A 26,597-nucleotide genomic window follows, 5' to 3' on the forward strand; every position below is an offset into this window, starting at 1 on the left:
TGGGAAAAAGTAAGAGACTACCCCTGTGCAACTTAAAAAAGTATCCTTCAGTGTATAGAGTGGTCAGATATATAAAGGGTCAGATAGCATTTGTGTTGTGATGTGGTTAGTGTCAAAATGGAAGTATATTTTGCTTACCAATTAGGCAGCAGGTTTTAAGTAATACATATAGAGGAACTCTAAAACTATGCCTCTATTTAATCCTTAAATAAATCCACACCAAGTAACCTGTTTAAAAGGGGATACTCTCCTCTTTCAAATTTGGGATTATTTAAACTTCTAGATATCACATGATCAAAGCAAAAAGAGATAAATCCTAACCCATTATTCAGATAGAAGATGTAAATTTTAAGAAACTTTCCAATTCTTCTAGTATCACACTTACTTTGTTCTTTTGGTATTCTTTTTTGAAAAAGCAGCAACGTACTACTGGGAACTAGCTGATGATTGATGGCTACTCATATATGCCTCATGTCATTGGCTTACCAGATGTGTTTGGCTATGTCTCATTAGTGCATTGCTGTTCTTGAGCTGAGTGTAACACTATGAGGTTGATCACACTCCTTTAGAAAACAACATATCTAATGAATATCAACAGAAAAACACAATTTTGATGGTGGATATTTTTGTAGATAAATAATTTGATACGTTTTTAACCCTTATGTATGTTATTTCTTTACATGAGTTTAACACATATAGGGATCGATCACAATACTTTAGAGAAACTTATGAAATTATTTATCAAGAAAAACACCATAGACCTTAATGGCAAATTTTGTAGAAAAACCTTTATATAAACTGTTCTTGAGTATTGTGATCTACTCCCATAAGTAATAGTGCAATAGTTCTCTAACACAGCCTGGTATACTTTCTAAAACATTCTTTATAAAAGTTACTGGTACTAAAAATTAAAACATACACAAACACCACAATCTATACCAAAATATAGGGTACTGGGCCATGGGAGAATGAATCTTAAAGCTCCTCCAGGTGTTACAAAGCCATACTGTAAGATTTTAAATATAAAATAAACAATGAATACAAGCGGAAATGACAAATATGTAAATAGCAGATATTGGTGCATATGACAAGCTGTTTAATAGCTGACAAAATGCGCTTGGTTGGTGCACAAGTATATTAAACAAGTAGAATCAACATACTTACTTCTTACAATTAGCCTGGTGATTGCCGTATTAAATTGGTTTCCTCCTATGTACTTGACAGAGTACATAACTGCATCATTAGGCTGAACATTTGCTAAGGGAACTTCAAGTGAATGAGGCACTTCATGCTTTGGGACTGCATTGGTAAATGATCCTAGAAAATAGCCATAAAATGAATTAAGATGATATTAGCCATATTTCTATAAAGCTTATATTATTATGGTGATTATTATTATAAATTTTTTGTAAAGATGGGTAAAACAATATATTCACAAACTAAACAAACCATGTGAATACAGGAGGAGGATGGTCCTGCTACAAAGAACTTATGTACCTAAAGGGACATTAAAAGGACAGTCAACACCAGAATTTTTGTTGTTTAAAAAGATAGATAATCCATTTATTACCCATTCCCCAGTTTTGCATAACCAACACAGTTATATAAATACACTTTTTACCTCTGTGATTATCTTGTATCTAAGCTTCTGCAAACTGCCCCCTTATTTCAGTTCTTTTGACAGACTTGCTTTTTAGCCAATCGGTGCTCACTCCAGGGTAACTTCATGTGCATGAGCTCAATGTTATCTATATGAAACACATGAACTAATGCCCTCTAGTGGTCAAAATGCATTCAGATTAGAGGCAGTCTTCAAGGTTTAAGAAATATATGAACCTCCTAGAATTAGATTTCAACTAAGAATACCAAGAGAACAAAGGAAAATTGGCGATAAAAGTAAATTGGAAAGTTGTTTAAAATTACATTCCCTATTTAAATCCTGAAAAATTTTTTGGACTTGACTGTCCCTTTAAACACTAATTAAATGCTAGGTAGAATGATGCATTCAATGAAAAGATTAGTCTAAGAATAACATGTAGATGTATTTTTTAAAGTTTAATTAGCTGTTTAAATATCGACAAAGTAAATCTAAAATTTTAGTGTCTATAAAACAATGGGAGCTGCCATGTTGTAACTTAGGTTACCTTCTCTGCTGTGGCCAATATATATATATATATATATATATATATATTTATTACGATCTCAAAGTGTTTAATGTCCCTTAAGGTTTACGGATGAGGAGACAAAATGTTTGGGGATAGCGTGCAATGTGGATTGTAGATGCAGCAGTTAAATTCTGTTTGATAGAATGTGGTTATCACATAGAGGCCTATTTATTATTGTGCGAGTGGACATGATCCGATATTGCGGATCATGTCCACCGCACATCGATAAATGCCGACAGAGTACGCTGTTGGCATTTATCATTACACCAGCAGTTCTGGTGAACTTCTGGTGCAACGCTGTCTCCTGCAGATTCGCAGCCAATCGGCCGCTAGCATGGGGTGTCAATCAACCCGATCGTATTGGATCGGGTTGATTTTCAGCAATATCTGTCCACCACCTCAGAGCAGGCGGACAGGTTATGGAGCAGCGGTCTTTAGACCACTGCTTCATAACTTGTGTTTCTGGCGAGTCTGAAGGCTCGCCAGAAACACGGGGCTTCAAGCTCCATACAGAGCATGATTAATATGTCCCTTGAGGTATTGGGAGCCCGGTGAATCTCAATGTGCTACGTGCACTGAAGAGGATAAAAATCTGTCTTGAAGAAGGCCTTTGAATGGGCCGAAACGTCGACACTGTTTGATATAAAGCTGTTTTTTTAAAATAAAGATTATATTCTTTTACCTGTTCTACAAGTCCTGTGAGTGCCCTTCATCTACAAAGCTAACTTATTCATTATTTTGAGGACTGCACCCAGGCTATGGCTGCACAAGAGTGGAAGGAGTGCAAGGCTACCGGCTATATTTTATATATATATATACACATACACATATACACATTACATATATATATATACATACACACACATGTATATGTATTTATATTTCCATTGTACCCCTTTCCATTCAAATACCATGTCATGTATCATATACCTTTTAGCCTTATAGCTTTTTTTATAATTATATAAATATTTTTTTAGATAGTGTTTATATGAGTGTAACTGTTAATTTTAATGTGTATATGTTGTTTAATGCAAAACATTTTTTAGCCCTAACCTTTTACGTGAGGTCAGTTGCACTAACCAGACAAGCGCAAATTGAGTGTGCGCTTGTGCAGTTGGATTTACTTTCAACTTGTAATATTCCAAACTTTGCAAAAGTATAAACAAAAGAGGCTTTTTAATTTTTTTGCAGATTTTCCCAGACCTTCAAGGAAGCAAAATGTACTCGGACAAAGCGAAGGTGAAGCATGACAGTAAATTCCTTCAATATTTATAATGGCTTTTTAATGATTTAGAGTTTTTTTCAATTAACAACTATTATCAAGCAAAGACAAGTGTGCAATTAACAATTTCGGTCTAAAATACAAGTCCAAAATGATTTTGTCGTCTCTTGAGCGATAGTGGGACGCACAGTAAAATCCATGTCTGATACAGCTCTAGCACTCAGCCGATGGAGTGCGCTAAGCTGAGGGTGCACAAGTAAAGTACGTTTTTTATGTAGTTGTGTGCTTTACTATTAATAATATTGGTGTTCTTCAGGTCTTAAGAAGCATTCATTTTACAGTGCGATATTGGATGGTGCTACAATTAACTTAACATGAGCTATTTATTGCACTCCACTCGTAATTTAGCACTCAAAAATGTACTCTTGTGATTCAGACAGAGCAAACCAATTTATATTATCAAATTTGCTTTGTTCCCATGATATTCTTTGTTGAAGAGATACATCTGGACCACTACATCACAGGAAAATAATGCTGCCATATAGTGCTCTTGCAAATGGAAAATATTCTTGCAAAACAGCTGCAATCGAGTGCTCCAGAAATGGGCCAGCTCCTAAGCTTACATCCTGGCTTTTCAAATAAAGATACTAAGATAATGAATAAAATTGATAATAGACGTAAATTAGAAAGTTTTTTTTAAATCACATGCTGAAGCTGAATCATGAAAGAAACATTTTGGGTTTCATACCCCCTTTAATTAGCATTATACATCTAACCATAAAACTGCCACAATAAATGAACACAAATCATGTTTGTATTTAATCTGGGTTCCAGTTTTATAGTTTAAAAAGGACATGAACTTTAAAATTCCACTTTAATGAATTAATGATTCAGGTAGAGTATGTGATCTTATGAAACTTTTAAGTTTGTTGAAAGGCATACCTAGGTAGGCTCATGAACAACAATGCATTATTGGGAGCCGGTGATTGGTGGTGATTTAACTATGTCTCTATCATTTTGCATATTTTTTTAACTTGTTTAACTCCCTTTGCCTTACAGTATTAAGAGGTGATTAATTATTCAGAAAGGATATTTCGTAATATTTTTATAGAAACCTTCATGTTATTTGCTTTCCCTTTTTCATTGATAGATCACAAATCGTAAAGGTCACTTTGAGAATGTAATATAAAATGTTGTAATGTACTTTCATTAATTAGTTTGCACCCATTTTCAGAAAATGGTGGTTTTTACAATTCTGAGAATTGGAAGTGCACACTGCAAACTCTGCAAGCATAGCCCTGCCACATTTCTGTCCCTCATTGGCCTCAGTAGTGGTAATAAAATATTTATTCAAGTTTTTCTACCAAAACATTAGTCTTGACTACTCCAGCAGATTCAGATGGACTTGTTGTTGTGTGGGAATAAGAATTTGAGCAAACAATGTGATATTCAGCTGTTAATTTACTGTACATAAAAGTTTAGTAATTACAAGGTGATTTTTGTCCCTTTAACAATGTGAATGCAAAACAAATATTGTAACATGTTTTAGGCTTCTTTATATGATAAAAAATGTGATGAATTTAATGTCCTTGTAAAGCTTGAAACACTTTGGTCAGACTTTGTAACCAAAAAACACTTTGGTCAGACTTTAGAACCAAAGATACATTTAAATATAGTACAGTATATAAACATTATCTTGCTTTACCATTTTTGTAGATTAGAGCATCTTCTTCCGTTGGTTTCTTTATAGAGAAATAAAGAGTGACATTATCTCCTTTGCTTGCTGTAACGGTCAAGGAAGATGGAATGAATGATGCTGCAAATAGAGAAATAAAAAGATCTTAGATGTACCAAAGTTCTGTTGGAAAGTAGAACTGAATCTAATGCCTAATGAGTATTTCCATCTTAGATATTACCTTTAACCTTTATTAAAACTTTAAACCTTGATTTAATGAACATTTAAACATAGACGTGGAGCCACAGATTACCACTTGTGCACTCACTTCCTGATATAATATTTTTACAAACCTATAAAAACATTGGGAGAGACCATATGTGAGCTATTAAAATTGAGATCCTATAAAAAAAATCTAGCTCCATTCAAGCAGCTGTATTACACTCAAATTGCAACTAATTACTAGATGCATGTCCATAGGTGACATCATCTCCCAATGGCTGGTTTCAGTAACTATTCTTCAAAGCTGTAATAAGATCTAGAGCAGTGGTCTCAAAGTATCGGCCCCAGGGCCATAGTTTCATCTGGCCCTCCCTTGTTTAATAGGTAAACCATTAATTTTGTCTGTTAATTTTTTTAGGGTTCTTAGAGGTGTAACTAGTTGATGTTCTATATAGGCACAAGACAAATATAAAGACACACATCCAGTGTAGACTCCCACCACGCACTGCTTTACATAAATGTCAATTTCTATACAGTTTAAAGATGATCACTTGGCACTCACAAGATAAATATAGACAACTGTGTATGTCTATTGTGGGGTACAATTCCCAACATGCACTACTCTTTGGCTAAATGTAATTTCCATTTCCTAGTATATCCAGTTCCAGAGCACTTACTCAGTTCAAGTTGCCCCCATGGGAGAAGAACACTTGGCCAGTGACCCCCAGATACTCTGAGTTTGATACCCCTGCTCTAGAGACTGTATTATATAGATATTATCATTACTGCTCAGTTACCCTAAGTGTAATTAACATCCCAGACCACCAGTTATTCCAACCCACCTAAATAACCTTCTCCAACACAATCATCCTAGATTAAATCTTCTTTCCACCACAATAAACCCTAACATCCCAACCCACTCACAATCCCAGGAGTTCTATGTTTCCCTACCACAATTGTACTAATAAATTATATTCCACTACAAATATTATAGCCACACACCCCTTAATTACTGCCGACACCTAAACTGACCATTATTGCACACCCCACTAACACCAAAAGAATATTGATTGTTCACTAGACCTACCCTTAAAAATAAATAATAAAAAGTGGGAGGGCTCGGTTTTGACAATAATTGGTTAATCTTCTAATTAATTAGTCAATCAATCAATCACTCAAGACTGATTTAAACAATAATATGAAAAACACTACCCAACCATCAACTGGGGAAGATGATCTAATGCATTCTGGTTTGGCAAATCTCATTAGTACTGTGAGGTCCCTCAAATTATTTTTGAAATGCAAAATTTAGATTGAGAAATTAGAAAACAACAACTGTACAGTCTTACTTTATATCCTCTGTAGAAAGGAGATTGGAAATGATATAGTCAACAGAAAAGAGAAACAAATGTTTCCTTTTAACAGAAGCCTTTCAATTGTTAGCTCCACAGATGCAGCTCCTACAAAACACTGCTTGTCTTGCAGCTTTTACAAACACCTGATGCTTCCACGATTGAAACGCACAAAACTGGAAAAACAAAGAAAGCCTCAGATGGTGTAATATCACTTACACATTGATTTATTCACACAGAATAAGGGTACTCACAATGATAGTTAAAAATGCACATAAAGGTTTCTTTAGAGCTCCTCGTGTAATGCAGACAGCTCTGAGTCCTTCTCGACTGATCTTACAAGTCGGCGTGTGACATCACCACCCGATACGAATCGGCTCACCGGTCAAAGTAGTCTGTAATTCCAAGGGCTCCTGCACACTGCCCCAACGCGTTTCCCGGCTGCAACTGGCCACTTTCTCAAGAGGATGTGTGCTTACAATTTAGTCCAGCATAATGTATTATACTGTGAGACATTCGTGTTATATGTAAGTTCAAATTCATGTTTGTATTATTATTATTGTAAGAGGAGTAATACAGCCATTAACCTGTAGATGGCGCCTGTAGTCTGACTATTTAAAGTCTGGACTAAATTGTAAGCACACATTCTCTTGAGAAAGCGGCCAGGAAACATGTTGGGGCAGTGTGCAGGAGCCCTTGGAACTACAGACTACTTGGTCTGGTGAGCCGATTTGTGTCGGGTGGTCACATGCCGACTTGCAAGATCGGTCGAGGACTCAGAGCGGTCTGCGGTAAAATCTTAGTTTAGAGTTCTAAATCATTTTCTCAGCCATATCTCATTATTTTCCTACAAAAATTGGTGTGGGGGTTCAGATGAGGGCTACCAACAATACTGCAGTGCTTGTGTCTCCAGGAACAAAAGGGGGAGCCAAATTTTGGGTCGTAAAGTCCCTGTTTTCCCCATAGACTTTACACAGCCAGCCAGCTCTGCTCACCTACATGGATACATTGTATCAAACCCTCAGCCTACAGGTTTTTATACATTTGTAACTGTTTACTGTACACAGTCACTTAAAGTGAAGGTTAAGTTTCAGCATATGAAATACAGGAATGCATTCTTTAATATTACCCTAATCTAATCGCTAACTTTTTTTTCTTCTTTTTTTTCACAATTTTCTTATTTTTACATTGTTATCTCCCTACCTATGCGATCTCTAACTCCTCCCACACACCAGTTCCGGCTTTTCTTGTGTTTGACATAGAGAGCGGTCCCACCCGCTTTCTACGTCTTCCTAAAGCGCGTTCACGAGGCTCAGTGAAACAGCGCATGCGCCGATTGCCGATTTTACAGTGTTCTGCGCAAGCGAGAATGGGCAAGTTCTATGATGGATTCCTGAATATTTGGAATACGCATGCGCGAATCGTGAACGCTCACGGAAGCCAACAATAGTGCATGCGCACATGGTCAAATATGCGGATGACGTGCACTGACGGGCACCTAACGGCCAGAAATTCAATTGGCTGCTACAGAAATGTGATCGGCAGCAAAAAAAAAATACAAATTAAGGGTTGCATTTGTGTACAATCGCAAATGGAACGATAATGATGATAACTCGGTTTGTAATTAGATTTAGAAAGAATCATGAATGAAAGTGATATTGATTTTGTGAAACCAATGAAATCCTGGATAGGCATAAATGTAAGTTTACCTTCACTTTAAAGCAGCCCTGTCAGTAACATCTGTACAAACTGCTGAGGAAATAATGTTCACACAGCCTTAAAGGGCAGGATAGCACCTGGTCACACAGTCTTAAAGGGACAGACAAAAAAACAACACAGCCTTGAAAGGGTCAACTAGCACCACACACACACAGTCTTAAAGGGACAGATCACCATAATGTGCATGCAGCACAACCTTAAAGGGCAGCTCAACACCTGCGCACACAGCCTTAAAGGGACAGATCACAGTAATGTACACGCAGCGCAACCTTAAAGGGAAGCTCGACACCTGCGCACACAGCCTTAAAGGGACAGATCACTGTAATGTGCACGCAGCACAACCTTAAAGGGCAGCAAGTCTATGGGGAAAACAGGGACTTTACACCCCAAAATATGGCTCCCCTTTTTGTTCCTGGAGACACAAACACTGCAGTATTGTTGGTAGCCCTCATCTGAACCCCCACGCCAATTTTTGTAGGAAAATAATGAGATATGGCTGAGAAAATGATTTAGAACTCTAAATAAGATTTTACCGATATTACACCATCTGGGGCATTCTTTGTTTTTCCAGTTTTGCACTCTTCAATCATGGAAGTATCAGCGTTTAGATTGAGAAATGTTTCTAACCATTGCTCTGAATGTGAAGGAGAGACACATATATTACAATATAATGTTCAAGAAAGCCCCCAAATATTCTGTGTGATTTCTCTCTGTGCCGCCTGTGAATAATACATAAATATAATAGAACAATACAGGTGCGGATTGATCAGCCGGGCAAATAGGACCTGGACTGAGAATGAAGGGGGGCCCACAAATTGCATCTCCATGGCTCCTGGTGTGCTGCTTAAGCTGGGGCGGACAGCTACCCCATGAGTAACTAAGCAGTTAAGGGTGGGTTTAGTGGGGGCCTTGTGTCTGGATGTCGGGTTTGTTGCTCTGGGGCCCTAGTGTAGGGGGGCCCTGTTGGGGGTCTTTCGCTGTGAGGGCCATGGAGTGTGGGGTCTGGCCCAGGAGGTTGGAGTCCCTGTCTCTGGCCCTTGATGTTGGGGGTCCTGGCCTTGGAGGTTGGGGAGCCTTGTGGGGTTAGGGCAGGGAGGCTACCGTGTTCATTTGCATACATTTAAATAAATTTGGGTCAGTGTGAAATTGATGAGACCTGATTGGTCTCAGACTGCCCCTGGAACAATACATACATATCTTATAGATACTTACATTTTTAACACACATAAATTTGTAACAGTCATCAAAAATAAAAATGACTCTAAAACCTAACTTTCAATAGCTTGAAAATGGCAAACAAAACTTTAAAAAGTCCAATCATGACTGTTACAATAAATCAAGGCCTGTTGCTACAATGACAACTAGACAGAATTGATATGATAAAGAAAGAATTTTCCGTATGTTTACCTTGCTCTGATATCTTCAAGGTTCGTATCCTTTTCACAGTATCTCTAATTTTCCATTCGCAGTAGTAAGCTCCAAATGCTTCACTTGTTTTCTCTCTTTCCCATACCACTTTTTTGACTGATCTTCTAATTTCATCTTGAGCTACTTCCAGTGGGGCGTTACGTTGGTTAAAGAGGGAATCAAAGTCCCTCACTATGGTAACTGATTCTGGAGAACTCCATTCAGGTGCAATACAAGTGAGTGATGTCTCAGGGTTTGAAATGATTGGAAGAGAATTCACTATGATCAGGTCTCCTACAGATTCTACACCACCTAAAACAAGATAACAATTTTATTATTACACTGAGGGCAAATGATATCAATTAACCCCTTAATGACCACAATGTACTCTGTATGTCACTGGTTGTTAAGGGTTTTTTCAGGACATAATAGCACAAGTCTAGCAAGAACACAATATTAATGCCCTCCCTCCAGCAGGCTTTGTGGAATAGAGCAGTCTCAATGCTGGTGGAAAGACCGCGCTTTAAAAAAATCAAGTCCCAAAAAAAGGCCAGCGACATACAGGGTACGTCGCTGGTCCTTAAGGGGTTAATAATAGATGGTAAACAAAAAGGCAAATAGTCTGCACAAGGTTAACTCATTTATTGACTTTTGTTGGCATTAGTAGTGTTAATGCCTTTCTTGAGGACACGTCTGCAAAATATTATCTATGAAAAGATGGAAATTGGTGCTCTGCAAGGTATGATTAATACTGATCTTAATTTAATAACCTTTATTTAAAACCATATACAGTTATACATATATACAGTATATAAATACAAAAATATGAAAAGCACTCTCAGTTGGACATTAAATCAACAATGATATAGTATTTACACACTTATATCCTAATTATAGGAAGTTTTATAAATCTAGCACCACAAGACACCATAATTCCCGTGTAAAAAGTAAAAACAATAGCAAAAAAATATTTTTTGTTCTCACAATTATTCATCACAATCTGGCTTCAAATTGATGTGCACCACAAGTCCGATCACAGCTACATCTGTAGAGAAAAGCATACACAGTGGCACAGTGGCCAAGATGGAGAAAACGGCAGGACTCTTGTTGATAAACAGGAAATGTTTGAAAAATTGTTGCCACTTAAAGGAGCATGAAACTCCAATATTTTTTTTTTATGATTCAGATAGAGCATATTATTTTCAGCAACTTTCCATTTTACTTCTATTATCTAATTTGCTTTGTTCTTTTGATATCCTTTGTTGAAAAGAATACCTAGGTAGGCTCAGGATCAGCAATGCACCAGTAGGGGCTAATTACTGATTGGTGACTGCATGTATATGCCACTTTTCGTCAGATGTGTTCAGCTAGCTCCCTGTAGTGGATTACTGCTTCTTCAACAAAGGATACAAAGATAATTAAGGACATTTGATTATTGTATTATTGTTTGTTCTAACTAAACCTTGAAATATTTTTTTTTGTGTTTTATGTTTCTTTAAGTTAAGCCACCTCAAAAAAGTCTATACACTTACCATAAAGGTTCCATTAGAAGTTAACAAGATGCTATCAGTACATCAAATATACATAATGATCCTAGCTACAAGAATCTATGTCTTATACAGTACAGTTTCACAAGTGCAGTCCTGAAGTATTCCTAACAGAGCGTATTCTCATGGAAAGGGGCCATGTTTCAAGCAAGTATACAAAAAAAGGTACATTTGATATTAAAGGTTAAAAAAAGCTTTGTTTTGTTTTCTAATTGTATGCTCTATCTGATTAATGAAAGTTTCATTGCTACTTTCAGTTAAAGTGATTGTGTTACAGATTAATAAGAGATACCCCCCCAAAAAATAAATGAAAATCTGTCTTGTTAAAGGGATATAAACCCTAAAATTTGTCTTTCCATCTAAAGGGGAGGAGAGTCCACGGCTTCATTCATTACTATTGGGAATTAAGAACCTGGCCACCAGGAGGAGGCAAAGACATTCCAGCAAAAGGCTTAAATACCTCCCCCACTTCCCTCATCCCCAAGTCATTCTTTGCCTTTCGTCACAGGAGGATGGCAGAGGAGTGCTGGAGTTTCGGAGTGGTCTCTTATGGGGGGTAGTACTCTTCGCAATGGGACTGGAGTTTTAAGTAGTCCTGTTAGTCTCTCAGTGAAAGCCTGGGCGAAAGTTAGAGTCCGGAGATGCAGGGAGAGTCTTTCTGCAAAATTTAACAGCTCCACAAGCAATCAGCGTTGACAAGTTTCGCTGCCTGCTTTCTTCACTCAAGTCCATGTCAGGAGCGAGGTTACAAACCTGTCACACTTGAAGGGCCGTGTTCCTGTTCCACGGCATAGATTCTGGCAAGATCGTTTCATTTTTTATAATAATGATAACATAGAAGACAGTACAACAACAAGGGGGTTTGGTTAAGCACACCAAAAAACATTTTATTTATTAGCACACATATTGTGGGAGTGCTGCCAAAGTGACCAAAATAATTACAACATAACATAGAAGACAGGGTCACAGCGTGGTGCCTTTTATCTGTACAGAATCAAGGGTAAATATTCCTGAAAGGGGGATTATTGAACGGAGCGGTTTATACATAATATTGTTTATTGTGTCATTGCTGTGTTATGTACGAGATGAGGCTCTGGCAATGTGTGGAACTTTAGGTTACTTGTGGAAATTTGGCACGGCCATTTTTTGGCACGTTTTTCCTTAGTGCAGGGGCGGTCCTGCCAGGCATTCCATGTGACTGGGTGTGTCTATCTATCCTTCTCTGTTGATCTGTGGCGCAGGAAACGTAGCAGTTTCTGTAGTCCGGGTCCTAGGAGGTGGTGAGTGCCCCGGCCATTGGTGGTATAAAGGTGCTTTTTTTCTAAATAAAGTTAGTCTGCCCACACGCGCAAGCGATGGAGGGCTCTGATGTGTTGGAGGGCTCTCCTTCCTTAACAAAGTCTCATTCCTGTGTTTACTGTGAGGAGGTTCTGGTAGATCAACCTGCTCAACTATGTTCCACATGCCTTGATAAAGTTACAACATCTAAATGCAAACGGATGTCTAGTACTGCTGAGCCATCCACCTCTGAGGATTCTTCGTCCCAGGAGGTGCATTCCCTGCATTCATCTCAGATTGCACATGCAGTGCCCCGGGGTCCAACCGTTACTCCTTCGGGAGAGATTTGTTGGCCGTCAGACTTTGTGGACCAACTGGAATCAGCGGTTTCGAAAGTGATCCATGCCTTACCACGTTCTGCTAAGCACAAGCGTAGGGTTTATCATAATGGTCCGGCCCAGGTTTTGTCCATGCTGATGGATGATCTAGAGGCTCTATACGAGGATGAGGCCCACTCCGACTCTTCAGAGGAGGCCCCTTCTGGGTCGGAGTCTTTGTCATCTAAACCTCCGGCAGCAGTTTAGGATGGAGAATTTGCGCTTTCTGCTACGGCAGGTACTTGCTACTCTGGAGGTTCCAGAACCTAAGATACCGGAGGAACCTGCGATTCCTAAGCTTGACAAGGTATACGAGGACAGGGTAGTACCTCAGTCAATATTGGCAAATATTATTAAGAATGAATGGAAGCGATTGGGTTTGTCTTTTTCCCCTTCTTCTTCTTCTTCTTTTAAAAAATTGTTTCCCTTCCCGGACTCTCAGCTTGAGCTGTGTGGGACCATCCCTAAGGTAGATGGGGCCATTTCTACGCTCGAGAAGTGGACGACTATTCCCCTCGAGAATAGTTAGTTGTTTAAAGAGCATGGATAAAAAAGATGGAAAACATGTTGAGAAAGATGTTTCAGCATACAGGGTTTGTTTTTCAGCCAGCAGCGGCCGTTGCAGCGGTCGCTGGAGCTGCAACATATTGGTGGGAATCCCTGTGTGAAATGGTCGAGGGGGAGACATCCATCGACAAGATACAGGAGAAGATTAAGGCACTGAAGGTCGCCAATTCTTTCATCTGTGCCAATATGCAAATTATTTGCCTGAATGCTAAGGTGTCAGGTTTTTCTGTTTTAGCGCGCAGGGCTCTGTGGCTAAAATCTTGGTCTGCAGACATGACCTCTAAAATGAGGCTGTTGTCCCTGCCTTTTCAAGGAAAGATCCTGTTAGGTCCAGGATTGGATTCGATTATATCCACGGTTACAGGAGGCAAGGGAGCTTTCCTACCGCAGGATAAGAAGGCTAAGCCTAAGGGATATAAATTTCACACCTTTCGTGCGGACAAGGCCCAGCGCCAGCAACCCACTGCGAAAGCGGACCAGTCCAAGGGATATTGGAAGCCTGCTCAATCTTGGAACAAGTCCAAGCAGAGCAAGAAGCCCGCCGAGACAAAATCGGCATGAAGGGGCGGCCCCCGACCGGTCTCCGGATCATGCAGGCGGCAGATTATCTCTATTCTCAGACGCATGGTTGCAGGACGTTCAGCACCCTTGGGTACTAGAAGTTTGTCTCCCAGGGTTACAGGATAGGGTTCAGATCCCATCCGCCCGAGGGCAGATTCCTCCTGTCAAACCTGTCTTCAAGACCAGAGAAGAGAGAGGCCTTTTTAGAGCATGTGAGAAAACTCGCCTCTCTCAGGGTTATCGTACCAGTACCCCTAGCAGAAAGGGGTCGAGGGTACTATTCCAACCTTTTGGTGGTTCCAAAGAAGGAGGGCACGTTCCGCCCGATTCTGGACCTAAAGTGTTTAAACAAGTTTCCAAGTGTTCCATCATTCGAAATGGAAACAATCAGATCTATTCTGCCCCTAGTTCAAGAGGGACAGTTCATGATGACTATAGATTTGAAGGACGCCTACCTTCATGTGCCAATCCACAGGGACCACTTCAGGTTCCTAAGATTTGCATTTCTGTACCAACACTTCCAGTTTGTGGCCCTTCCTTTTGGTCTGGTGACGGCCCTGAGAGTCTTCACTAAGGTTCTGGGGGCGCTGCTTGCAGTGGCCAGATCCAGGGGCATTGTGGTGGCACCTTACCTGGATAACATATTGGTTCAGGCGCCGTCGCTCAGCCTCATAGAGAATCATTCGAGGGCTCTTCTTCTTCTGCTCCAATCTCAGGGTTGGCAGATCAACTCAGAAAAGAGTTCCCTGGTTCCCAGCAACAGGGTGGAGTTCCTTGGCACGATAATAGACTCTATGTCCATGAAGATATTTCTCACAGATCAGCCCATCGGTGGCTCAATGTATGGAGGTGATAGGTCTCATGGTGTCAAGCATAGATGTCATCCCATTCACCAGGTTCCACCTCAGACCTCTTCAATTGTGCATGTTGAGGCAGTGGAATGGCAATCATTCAGATCTATCACAGCTGATATCCCTGGATGCTCTGACTCAGAACTCCCTCTCTTGGTGGATTCGTCCGGAGCAACTGTCCATAGGGACATACTTCTTGAGACCTCCTGGGAGATTGTGACCATAGATACCAGATTGTCAGGATGGGGAGCTGTTTGGGGTGCCAGGATGGCACAGGAAAAGTGGTCCAGGGAGGTGTCTCTCCTTCCGATCAACATCCTAGGACTACGAGTGATCCACAATGCTCTGAAGGCTTGGCCTTCTCTGGGGTTGGTCAGTTTCATTCAATTTCAGACCGACAACATTACCTCGGTGGCTTACATCAACCATCAGGGTGGTACGAGGAGCTCCCTCGCGATGAGGGAGGTGTCTCGGATTCTGGAGTGGGCGGAGTCCCACAACTGCTCGCTCTCATCGATTCACATTCCGGGTGTGGACAACTGGGAAGCAGATTTTCTCAGCAGACAGTCCTTCCATCCAGGGAATAGTCTCTTCATCCCGAAGTGTTTGCGGAGATATGTCACAGATGGGGAGCGCCGGAGATAGATCTCATGGTGTCCAGACTCAATTGCAAACTACCTCGATATGGGTCGAGGTCCAGGGATCCCCAGGCAGAGCTGATAGATGCCTTAGTGGTTCCTTGGGGTTTCAGCCTAGCTTATATTTTTCCTCCGTTACCACTTCTACCTCGCATAGTGGCATGCATTAAACAGGATCAGGCCTCGACCATTCTGATTGCTCCTTCATGGCCGTGGAGGACATGGTTTGCGGATCTGTTGGGGATGTCATCCTCTCCACCGTGGAAGTTACCCTGTTGCAGGTATGTGCTGTCTCAGGGCCCCTTTCAACATCAAAATCTAGATTCTCTGAGCCTTACTGTGTGGAGATTAAACGCATAGTCTTAGCTAACAGAGGCTTTTCTGAAAGTGTGATTGATACCATAATTTAGGCAAGGAAGCCAGTTACTCGTCACATCTACCATAAGGTGTGGTGAACGTACTTGTCCTGGTGTGAGAAGCATGGATATCCATGGCATAAGGTGAAGGTATCCAGGATTCTGTCCTTTCTCCAAGATGGTTTAGAGAAGGGTCTTGCCGCTAGTTCCTTAAAGGGACAGATTTCGGCATTATCATTATTAATGTCTTGTTGCATAGGAGACTCGCTGAGTCTTTAGACAGTTGGATCTGCCTTGGAGCTTAAACTTAGTCCTTAAGGTTTTGCAGAGGGTTCCGTTTGAACCTATGCATTCCATAGACATTAAGATTCTGTCCTGGAAGGTCCTCTTCCTGTTGGCTATTGCATTGGCACGCAGAGTATCTGAGCTAGCTGCCTTGCAATGTGATCTTCCTTATCTGTTTCGTGCGGATAAGGCTGTGCTGCGCACTGGGTTGGGGTTTCTCCCCAAGGTGGTGTCTAACCATAACATCAATCAGGAAATAATTGTTCCTTCTTTGGGTCATAGCACTTTTTCTTCAAAGGAGAGGTTACTTCATAACCTGGATGTGGTTCGTGCCTTGAAGTTTTATCTTCAGGTTACTAAGGATTTCAGACAGTCTACATATCTTTTTGTGGTGTATTCTGGGAATATATTATATTATATATTTTTGTTTGAGGAGCTTGATTTGCTTGGCCTATGAGACAGCGGGACATAAGCCTCCTCAGAGGATCATGGCTCATTCAACTAGAGCTGTGGCTTTGGCTTGGGCCTTCAAAAATGAGGCCTCTATGGAGCAGATTTGTAAGGCGGCTACCTGGTCCTCCTTACACACTTTTACAAAGTTTTACAAATTTGACATTTTTGCTTCTGCGGAAGCTGTTTTTGGGAGAGAGGTTTTGCAGGCTGTGGTGCCCTCAGATTAGGGTCTGCCTTTACCCTACCGGTTTCATTCACTGTCCTCTAGAGCTTGGGTATATGTTCCCAATAGTAATGAATGAAGCCATGGACTCTCCTCCCCTTTAGATGGAAAAGATACATTATGCTTACCTGATAATTTAATTTCCATCGAGGGGAGGAGAGTCCACGGCTCCCGCCCGTATCTCCGTTGGGCGGACCTAATCTTTTTTTTTCAAGAATATTTTTTTATTACAAACAAGTAGAAACAATACAGAAGAGGATTAATCCATTCACAATGACAAATCAGAGCCAAAGTGCTTACATATATATACAGAAGAGCTCCTTCGTTTTGGACCAGTAGGTACTTAAAAGCGGGCAGTCCCACCATATGTGCATGGGGCTACCCCTCTCTCCACAGCCCCTCCAGCACTGCGCGGAGCATGTAGGATAATATTTCTGCAACTTGGTTGGGACCAGGTGCCATCTCGTCAGCAGCTTATAGTAGAGTTTGTACAGAGTGACACAGTGTGCAACGGCCCTAGTAGAGGTTATGGCTCATATCCATTGTTGGGGAGTATACTCCTGTGTCCACTCCAACTCCCAAGCCAGAATATGTGGTGTTTTGAATACAAAATCATTCTTTAAGAGGCATAATTAATGTGTTGATAAGGGTTGAAATAGCTGGAGCCCTGATTTCCATCTAGACTCCCATAACATAAGCTCTCTTGGGGTTTCCTGAAGGAACCCCCAGGATTGCAGCAGTGATCTCAGTCTCATCAGATCAAAATGGAGTTTAGGTGGTATTTCTAAGCGTTCTATCAGCTCATCATGGCTAAGCAGATGCTCATTAGCATAAAAGTCTTTGATGGAGAGTAGGTGGGAAGTCCTCCAGGCATTGAAGTGGGTATTGGGGAGGCTCAGCAATAGACCAATGATAGAATGGACAGGAGTTGGGTGAGGGGCAATATCTGAGTTATGTCTTATTCTGAGCCATGCTTTTCGGATATCCTCAACAATTGGGTTTGAAATCGCTGGTTGGGCAGGGCTGTGTTTGGGAACCCATAACAAATCCGCTAGCTCGACATAGGCTGGGAGGGAGGCCTGTTCCAATTTGCGCCACCTAGTAGGAGGTAAGTTGGGGCCCCATGCAGACACATGGGATGCCATTGCTGCATCATGATAGAGGCAAACGTTGGGGAGGCCAACTCCTCCCTGGTCCACTGAGTTTTGGAGTATGTAAGCTGCAACCCTTGGCCTCTTCCCCTCCCAGACATAATTGTTAAATAGTTTTTGAAACTTTGTTAGGAGGTGTGAGGAAACTTGTAGAGGTAGGCATCAATTTTGGTAGGATCATCATCTTTATTGCCGCCACTCTTTCCAGCCACGACACCTCTTCGTATCTTTTAGATTTAAGAAGGGTATCTATCTCCTTCAGTAGAGGGTGATAATTCTCATTGAGGGTTATGGTCCTGTCATGGGACAGGAAAATCCCCAGGTGTCTGACTCCTTTGGTGGACCACTTAAACAAAAAGGTTCTTTGAAGTTTCAATAACTCTCTGGGGGGAATCCCCAGAGAATAAGTTTCAGTTTTAGCAACGTTAATTTTATAGTACCAATGGGTGCCAAAATAACTTAAAGGGTCAAACAGCGGTTAGAATAATGGTTAGATCGTCAGCGAAGGGAACCAATTTTTGCTCTGTGTCATGGATCATAAGACACTGGATGTCTCTGGATTGCCTAATTGCCTCTGCCAAGGGCTCGATGGACAGAGCAAATAAGATAGGGGAAAGCGGGCACCCCTGCCTCGTACCATTTGTAATGTCTATAGGCGGCGAGCAGAAGCCCAGCCCCCTAATTCTCACTGTGCGGGATGAGTAGAGAGCTCCCATGGCTATACCGAGTGAGTCCAGTATCCCGAAGGCCTTATGGGTTTGGAACATGTAATCCCATCTCACCCTGTCAAACACCTTCTCCGCCTCTAGTGACAGGGAAAAGGGTACCCCATGGGGAGGACCTAAATTTAATCATCTTCTGGCACCATTTATACCCTGATATTTCTCCTACTGTTCCTGGTTCCCTTGGCAGAATGACTGGGGGATGAGGGAAGTGGGGGAGGTATTTAAGCCTTTGGCTGGAGTGTCTTTGCCTCTTCCTGGTGGCCAGGGTCTTAATTCCCAATAGTAATGAATGAAGCCGTGGACTCTCCTCCCCTCAATGGAAATGAAATTATCAGGTAAGCATAATTTATGTTTTTGTGATTAAGGCAGAGCAAACCATCTTTAAAACGTTTCCAATTTACTTCTATTATTAAATTTGCTTTGTTTCCTTAATATTCTGCCATCTAGTGCTCTTGCAAATGGATAACATTCTAAATACATTACATAATATAGCTAACTTCCTTTTTTGGATAAATCTATTTGCACCATGTTTAACGCATGTAATACAAGTCAAACTCTCCACTTCGCACCAAATTTGATGCAATACTCAAACTCCTAAACAACCCACAAACTAGTAAAGTTTTCCACAACTTCTTATTGGTAAATGCATAATCATGTGATTAATGAAATCAGCCATTCAGATTGAAATATACATTTTCTACTATCACTAACTAATCAAATTGCTCTATACTTGAGTCAGTAATCACTCATCAGAACTTGTAAGTGAAATTTGTTACATTGTGTATTATACTTTAATGGTATGTATATGTCAAATTAGTTTTAAAGATAAACATTGATGATGACATTTGGCCACACAGTGTAATATTTTTGATAATGATTTTAATAATCAAATGATGATTGATTCCATATAATCTTAAACTGATAGCTCAAAGGGATAGTCTACCTAACATTAAACTGTCATGAATCTGATACAGCAGAAATTAAAATCACCTCTTTACTGTAAAGCTATTTTCAGTATTCTTTTTCCTTCTCTTGAATTTCATTTTCATTAAGAAATGTCATCTTATATGCCAGCCCATTTTTAACACCTGTGTAGGGGTGATGTTTAAAACTAGACTGCAATCAGGAGGGGTTACACAGGTGCAGAAAGAAAACTATCTGAGCTCTTAAAATATACATTGATTGCAAATAAATACATATGATACCCTGATTACATGTTATATTTGTATATTATTCTTGCTCAGAATAATAATATATTTACACTATATACATATAGTGGTATAAATAAACACAGAGATATGAAAGACAACATTGTTTAGAACAAAAAAAAAGAATTTAGGGACATGTCAATATGTTTGCAAAAGATTTCTGACATATATATATATATATATATATATATGTCTATAATTATATATATATATATATATATATATATATATATATATATATATATATATATATACATCAGTGGCTTATTTAGGTTTTGTGCTGCCCTAGGCACTCCCAGTGTGTGTGACTATCTAATCATACAAATTAATAGTGAACACCAAGTAACCTATATACAGTACATGAAAGAACCATAAAGGAAAATGTATGTTTAACAGTGCTCAGAGCCGGTTATCAAAGCAATGAAAGCCCCAAGGTTAATGTGATATCAGTACCTGATAAACCTTATGCACCTTATTCTAATTATGGCTGGTGGATGGTTACCATAGTAACCATATCAAACAACACGGCCCACAATCATGGGTAAGGCATAATATGGCCAATCAACAGTACTAGGACACAGAGGAGCGCCCAACCCTCAGTCAGTGAAGCAAATACCCAGTAATAAATGCAAAATAAATCTATCAAATACATGGTACAACGTAGCCATATACATATAGAAACAGATATGGCCAGAGTAGAAGAAAATAGCAGAAAATAACCTTATGGCTGGTACGCAACTACACACTCAAATACTGTGCTGGAAAAAATAGATCATAGCATTCTCAGCACTGCCAAACACTGTCCGGTATGGAGGTGTGCCATTGAGAGCCAATCAGGGGGCTAGATTCCACAGTGCATGGTCCCCCCCAGAAACATACACAAAGCAGGGTATAGAATACATACACAAGGCATCATAGTCTAATGTAGCATTGCTGGTACACAAAACTAAATACTGTGCCGATATAGTGCATATATATATATATATATATATATATATATATAGTGCATATCAGGGTTCCCAGTGCAGCCGGGCTATGCCCGGTATAGTGGCATGTCATAGAGGGCCAATCAAAGGGTGGAACAGCCTCCAGTCAGAGGGTCATGGTATATGCTAGCAATAATACACCCAGTATATAGATGGAGTTATATTGATTGCTCAATGCAAAACTATAGTTAAGAAATATGTGCTGTTCCCAGGGGGGAACGTCCCCGGTATCAAAATGGGAAATTAGTAGAGGATATGGAGGGGGCATCAAGTATACAGAAACATCATGCTCAATAAACTCCTATGAAACATAATAATACAGCCAGATGTTGCCAAGGCAACTAAGAACAAGTCCTGGTAGTCCCATATAAAACATATATAAGGCAGGCAAACGAACATGTTGGACAAGAACCAGGGAACAGAATACAGAAGGGAAAAGAGAGAAGAAAAGAACAAAACACAATATGGGTATATAAAGAGGCCAGAGAGAAATAGAAGAGGAGGAAGACCAACCAGGTCATGGATATAAGCATCATGTACAGTGGGGCAAAAAAGTATTTAGTCAGCCACCAATTGTGCAAGTTCTCCCACTTAAGAAGATGAGAGAGGCCTGTAATTTTCATCATAGGTAAACCTCAACTATGAGAGACAAAATGTGGAAACAAATCCAGACAATCACATTTTCTGATTTGGAAAGAATTTATTTGCAAATTATGGTGGAAAATAAGTATTTGGTCAATATCAAAAGTTCATCTCAATACTTTGTTATATATCCTTTGTAGGCAATGACAGAGGTCAAACGTTTTCTGTAAGTCTTCACAAGGTTGTCACACACTGTTGCTGGTATGTTGGCCCATTCCTGCATGCAGATCTCCTCTAGAACAGTGATGTTTTGGGGCTGTCGCTGGGCAACACAGATTTTCAACTCCCTCCAAAGGTTTTCTATGGGGTTGAGATCTGGAGACTGGCTAGGCCACTCCAGGACCTTGAAATGCTTCTTACGAAGCCACTCCTTCGTTGCCCGGGTGGTGTGTTTGGGATCATTGTCATGCTGAAAGACCCAGCCACGTTTCATCTTCAATGCCCTTGCTGATGGAAGGAGGATTGCACTCAAAATCTCATGATACATGGCCCCATTCATTCTTTCATGTACACGAATCAGTTGTCCTGTTCCCTTTTGCAGAGAAACAGCCCCAAAGCATGATGTTGCCACCCCCATGCTTCACAGTAGGTATGGTGTTCTTTGGTTGCAACTCAGCATTCTCTCTCCTCCAAACATGACGAGTTGTGTTTCTACCAAACAGTTCTACTTTGGTTTCATCTGACCATATGACATTCTCCCAATCCGCTTCTGGATCATCCAAGTGCTCTCTAGCATACTTTAGATGGGCCCGGACATGTACTGGCTTAAGCAGGGGGACACGTCTGGCACTGCAGGATCTGAGTCCCTGGCGGCGTAGTGTGTTACTGACGGTAGCCTTTGTTACGTTGGTCCCAGCTCTCTGCAGGTCATTCACTAGGTGGTTCTGGGATGTTTGCTCACCGTTCTTGTGATCATTTTGATCCCACAGGGTGAGATCTTGCGTGGAGCCCCAGATCGAGGGAGATTATCAGTGGTCTTGTATGTCTTCCATTTTCTAATTATTGCTCCCACAGTTGATTTCTTCACACCAAGCTGCTTGCCTATTGCAGATTCAGTCTTCCCAGCCTGGTGCAGGTCTACAATTTTGTTTCTGGTGTCCTTCGACAGCTCTTTGGTCTTTACCATAGTGGAGTTTGGAGTGTGACTGTTTGAGGTTGTGGACAGGTGTCTTTTATACTGATAACAAGTTCAAACAGGTGCCATAAAATACAGGTAATGAGTGGAGGACAGAGGAGCCCCTTAAAGAAGAAGATACAGGTCTGTGAGAGCCAGAAATCTTGCTTGTTTGTAGGTGACCAAATACTTATTTTCCACCATAATATGCAAATAAATTCTTTCCAAATCAGACAATGTGATTGTCTGGATTTGTTTCCACATTTTGTCTCTTATAGTTGAGGTATACATATGATGAAAATTACAGGCCTCTCTGATCTTCTTAAGTGGGAGCACAATTGGTGGCTGACTAAATACTTTTTTGCCCCATTGTATAAATCACAACAGCATTGTTACAGTGAGATAATTATAGAGAGATAATTACAGAAAGCAATACCAGTCTAAGTGAACATTTAGGCCGTTCGGTGCCAGGGAACCCAATCTGTGGGTCCACCTTGCTTCCCTTTGTAGAAGAATTTTCCCTCTGTCCCCACCTCTTGCTAAAGGAGGTACGTGGTTGATGATCGTGTATTTCAAATCGATCACCGTGTGTCCTTTTTGGACGAAATGTCTTGCCACCGGTTGAATGACCACGCGTATAGATGACCTGTGGTTGGCCATCCGTGTTCTCAAGTCATCAGTCATTTTTCCGACGTAAAACAGGCCACAAGTACAGTGGAGTAGGTACATAATGTACGTGGTTGTGCACGTCAGGCGATATCTATGCTTGTACTTCATCTTCTTGGTGGGATGAGTGAAGTATGGTCCTGTCTGTAAGGCGCTGCAAGTCCTGCAGCCAAGACATCTGAAGCAACCCAGTTTTATTTTATCTAACCAGGACTTCATCTGATAGCAAGGATGGGGGTCCGTTTTTACCAACATATCCCTTAGTGATGTGGTTTTACGAAAGTCCATACGTGGTGGCACCATATTCCTTAATGGCAACGTTGGATCAGTCTTCACTATGTCCCAGTGCTAGTTGAAGGAATGTACGTCATCACAAAAGTCAGCTGTTCACGAGTTCTGGAGGGGTCCAGTTCCATCAACTGTTGATCTAGGATCCTAGATGGGTATCCTCTGTCCAAGAACCTTTAATACATTTCCTCCATCTGCTGTTGGGTTCTCTCCTCATCTGAGTTGTTTCTTTGGACCCTTTTAAATTGGGATTTAGGCAGGGATCTCTTGAGCGATGGTGGATGACCACTAACAAATGAGAGGAGAGAGTTTCTATCTGTCTCCTTTCTGTATAGTGTACTTTTCAGAAGGCTTCCATCCTTATATAGCTGAAGATCCAAAAAGTGAATCCTTCTGTCATCTGTCTCCATTTTAAACTTGAGTGCCGGATTGGCATTGTTCAGGCTCTGAAACCATATGTCCAATGATACTCTGCTACCTCTCCAGATTAGCACCAGATCATTGATATAGCGTCTGTAAAATAATATGCGTTAGTTTTTTAACAATTCCATATCATTTGTTTCAAATTCCGCAATATATAAGTTAGCATAAGATAGGGCCACATTGGACCCCATAGCTGTCCCTGTTCTCTGTAGATAAAATTGGTGTTCAAAACAGAAGTAGTTCATAGTGAGGCAAAATTCCAGTAGATTAATTAGAATCTCCACAGGGGGTCCTATAAAAGGATACTTGCCAAGTTGTCTGTTTACTGCTTGTAGTCCCTCCTGATGGGGAATAACTGTGTAGAGGCTTGTCACATCTAGTGTGACAAGCAAGGCCTCTTCATCAAGAGGTGGTAGTTCCTTAATTGTTTTCAGTAGTAAGTCTTTCAACGCCACTGAGTTTATGTGTTGTAGTATTCACTTTGCTGATGTTAGCATCCATCTTAGACTGCATAAGCCTTGCAAAGGTTTTGATGCTGGCGTTGTTACTGACAGGGTCTAATTTTGATGGTTCCCTTGGTGGTTTGTCCATTTCATTGTACAAAGTGTCATTTCTTTAGTGTTGTCACATAAAAAGATACAATAAAATATTTACAAAAATGTGAGGGGTGTACTCACTTTTGTGAGATACTGTATATACGAGAGAGAGAGATACACACTATGTGTATACATATATATCGTACACAACCTTAGCACTCCAAACACACTCCAAGTAAATTGGAGAATTGGTATATATATATACAAAAATATATAGATATATCTATTTAAATATTAAAAAGTAAAGAACAGGAATTTCAAGCATATCTATTAAAAACACATTAAACATATAAAAGTATGTATGTATATGTATTATGTGTGCACATACATGTTTACCCATGTAAACAAATAAATACCCATGTATACACATATACTGTATGCACATATGCATACATACACACACATACACACACACACACACACACACACACATATATATATAATTAAGGTCGTGCTAACCCATCTCTGGTAAAGCTCATATACCATGGACGTGTAATATCAAGTTGTGGGCTATTGTGCTTATACTTTAGCCTCCAAGATACCTTTAAACAGTTGGTCTTGTGGGTTTCTTGGGCTTAAAGGAGCTGAGATTGAGGGGTTTGAATACTTACCCCATCCAACTCCTTTAAGCTCTGTGAAGCAGCCTGACACTTCCAGGAATCCAGGGTTTTTGACTGGCATCCCCAAATACCTCTGGTGATGCTGATATCCTCTGCAACCTCATAGCACCCTGTTAAGGGCAAAGGAGGCTACAATGAGCTCTGAAAGCACCCCCCCCCCCCCTTCAACTGATGTGTCATACACAGTAATGGTGTATAACAGATGGCACTGCTTGGGATGTCTAGGTAAGCTTCAAAGAGGATAAACTTATTTCCCTGTTCATCATATTTCCTCTTAAAAAAAAATTAAAGCAGCTTCCTTTTTAAAAAGCATTATACTATCATTGTTTAAATAACTAAATATTCTCTAATTAGTAAATGTTAAAATGGTAAATTTAGTTAAACATAAAAACTATAAAGAAAAATAATTTCTATAAAGTAATGGGTGCTGCCATTATCTGCTCTGCCGAGGACTCTCATGACCAGTTATAAATGAGTTGATAAAGTAGGGTTTAATGTCTCTAATGATTATTGGATTAGGTCCAGGCAGGGACTGATATCCCTTTTTGCTGCTCTTCTGCAGAAGATACTCATGAAACCCAAACAATTTATCATCACTTTTGACTTGTACCTAGTGATTTACTGTCACAAGTTGAATATTCTGACCCACTGTCCCTCTCACAGCTTATTTATGTCCCAGGTTCTATTAAAGAAATGCACTCTCCACCCTAACCCTATCTATAAATGCCTAAAGCCTAGAACAGTATGCCCTGATTCTGTCCCAAGTATTACCCAACACCACCATCATCCTACCCAAAACCTATACCAAGATCACACACACACACACTCTAGCCCCAACCATTCATCACATCACCCAGACACTAGCCGTATCCACCACCAAATCACCTAGATTCTAGATCTACTCTGCCCCAGTCAACCAGACTCTATGCCCATCCCACCATCAGATCACCTAAACTCTAACCCCAGGTCACCACCAATTACCCATACTCTAGGCCCAACCACCCTAGGACACCAAGAATGTAGCAACATCCCATCTCCAAACTATATACCTGATTCTCTAAAGATATCTGAGCTGGTGAGATTCTCTAAGAATGCTCATTAGTATTTTTAATTCCCTGGTGAAATTCTCTAAAGCCCCTTTTACCCTGAAAACAGGTTGTCTCGCTAAGGGGCGTATACTGCATTTTCGTACGTGAAGGAGATGCTTACATTTCAAAAGTGCACAATGAAAATCATAATTTAAAAATCATACAGAATGAATAATTGAACCATTCACACAA

The 26,597-nt window shown here is 40.4% G+C and overlaps 1 protein-coding gene across 1 annotated transcript in view; it reads right to left on the reverse strand.

The window, feature by feature from the left end:
- Nucleotides 1-26,597, reverse strand: part of TEK (TEK receptor tyrosine kinase) — a 237,637-nt gene that overhangs the window by 82,799 nt on the left and 128,241 nt on the right. Inside the window, exons 2-4 of the mRNA XM_053702592.1 lie at nt 9,763-10,074; nt 5,093-5,203; nt 1,165-1,317 (exon numbers count right to left, since the gene is read on the reverse strand). Coding sequence (XP_053558567.1) covers nt 1,165-1,317; nt 5,093-5,203; nt 9,763-10,074 — 576 coding nt within the window. The remainder of the gene's footprint in view (nt 1-1,164; nt 1,318-5,092; nt 5,204-9,762; nt 10,075-26,597) is intronic.

This window comes from Bombina bombina, chromosome 2, assembly GCF_027579735.1.
Source record: "Bombina bombina isolate aBomBom1 chromosome 2, aBomBom1.pri, whole genome shotgun sequence".
Classification (NCBI taxonomy): domain Eukaryota; kingdom Metazoa; phylum Chordata; class Amphibia; order Anura; family Bombinatoridae; genus Bombina; species Bombina bombina.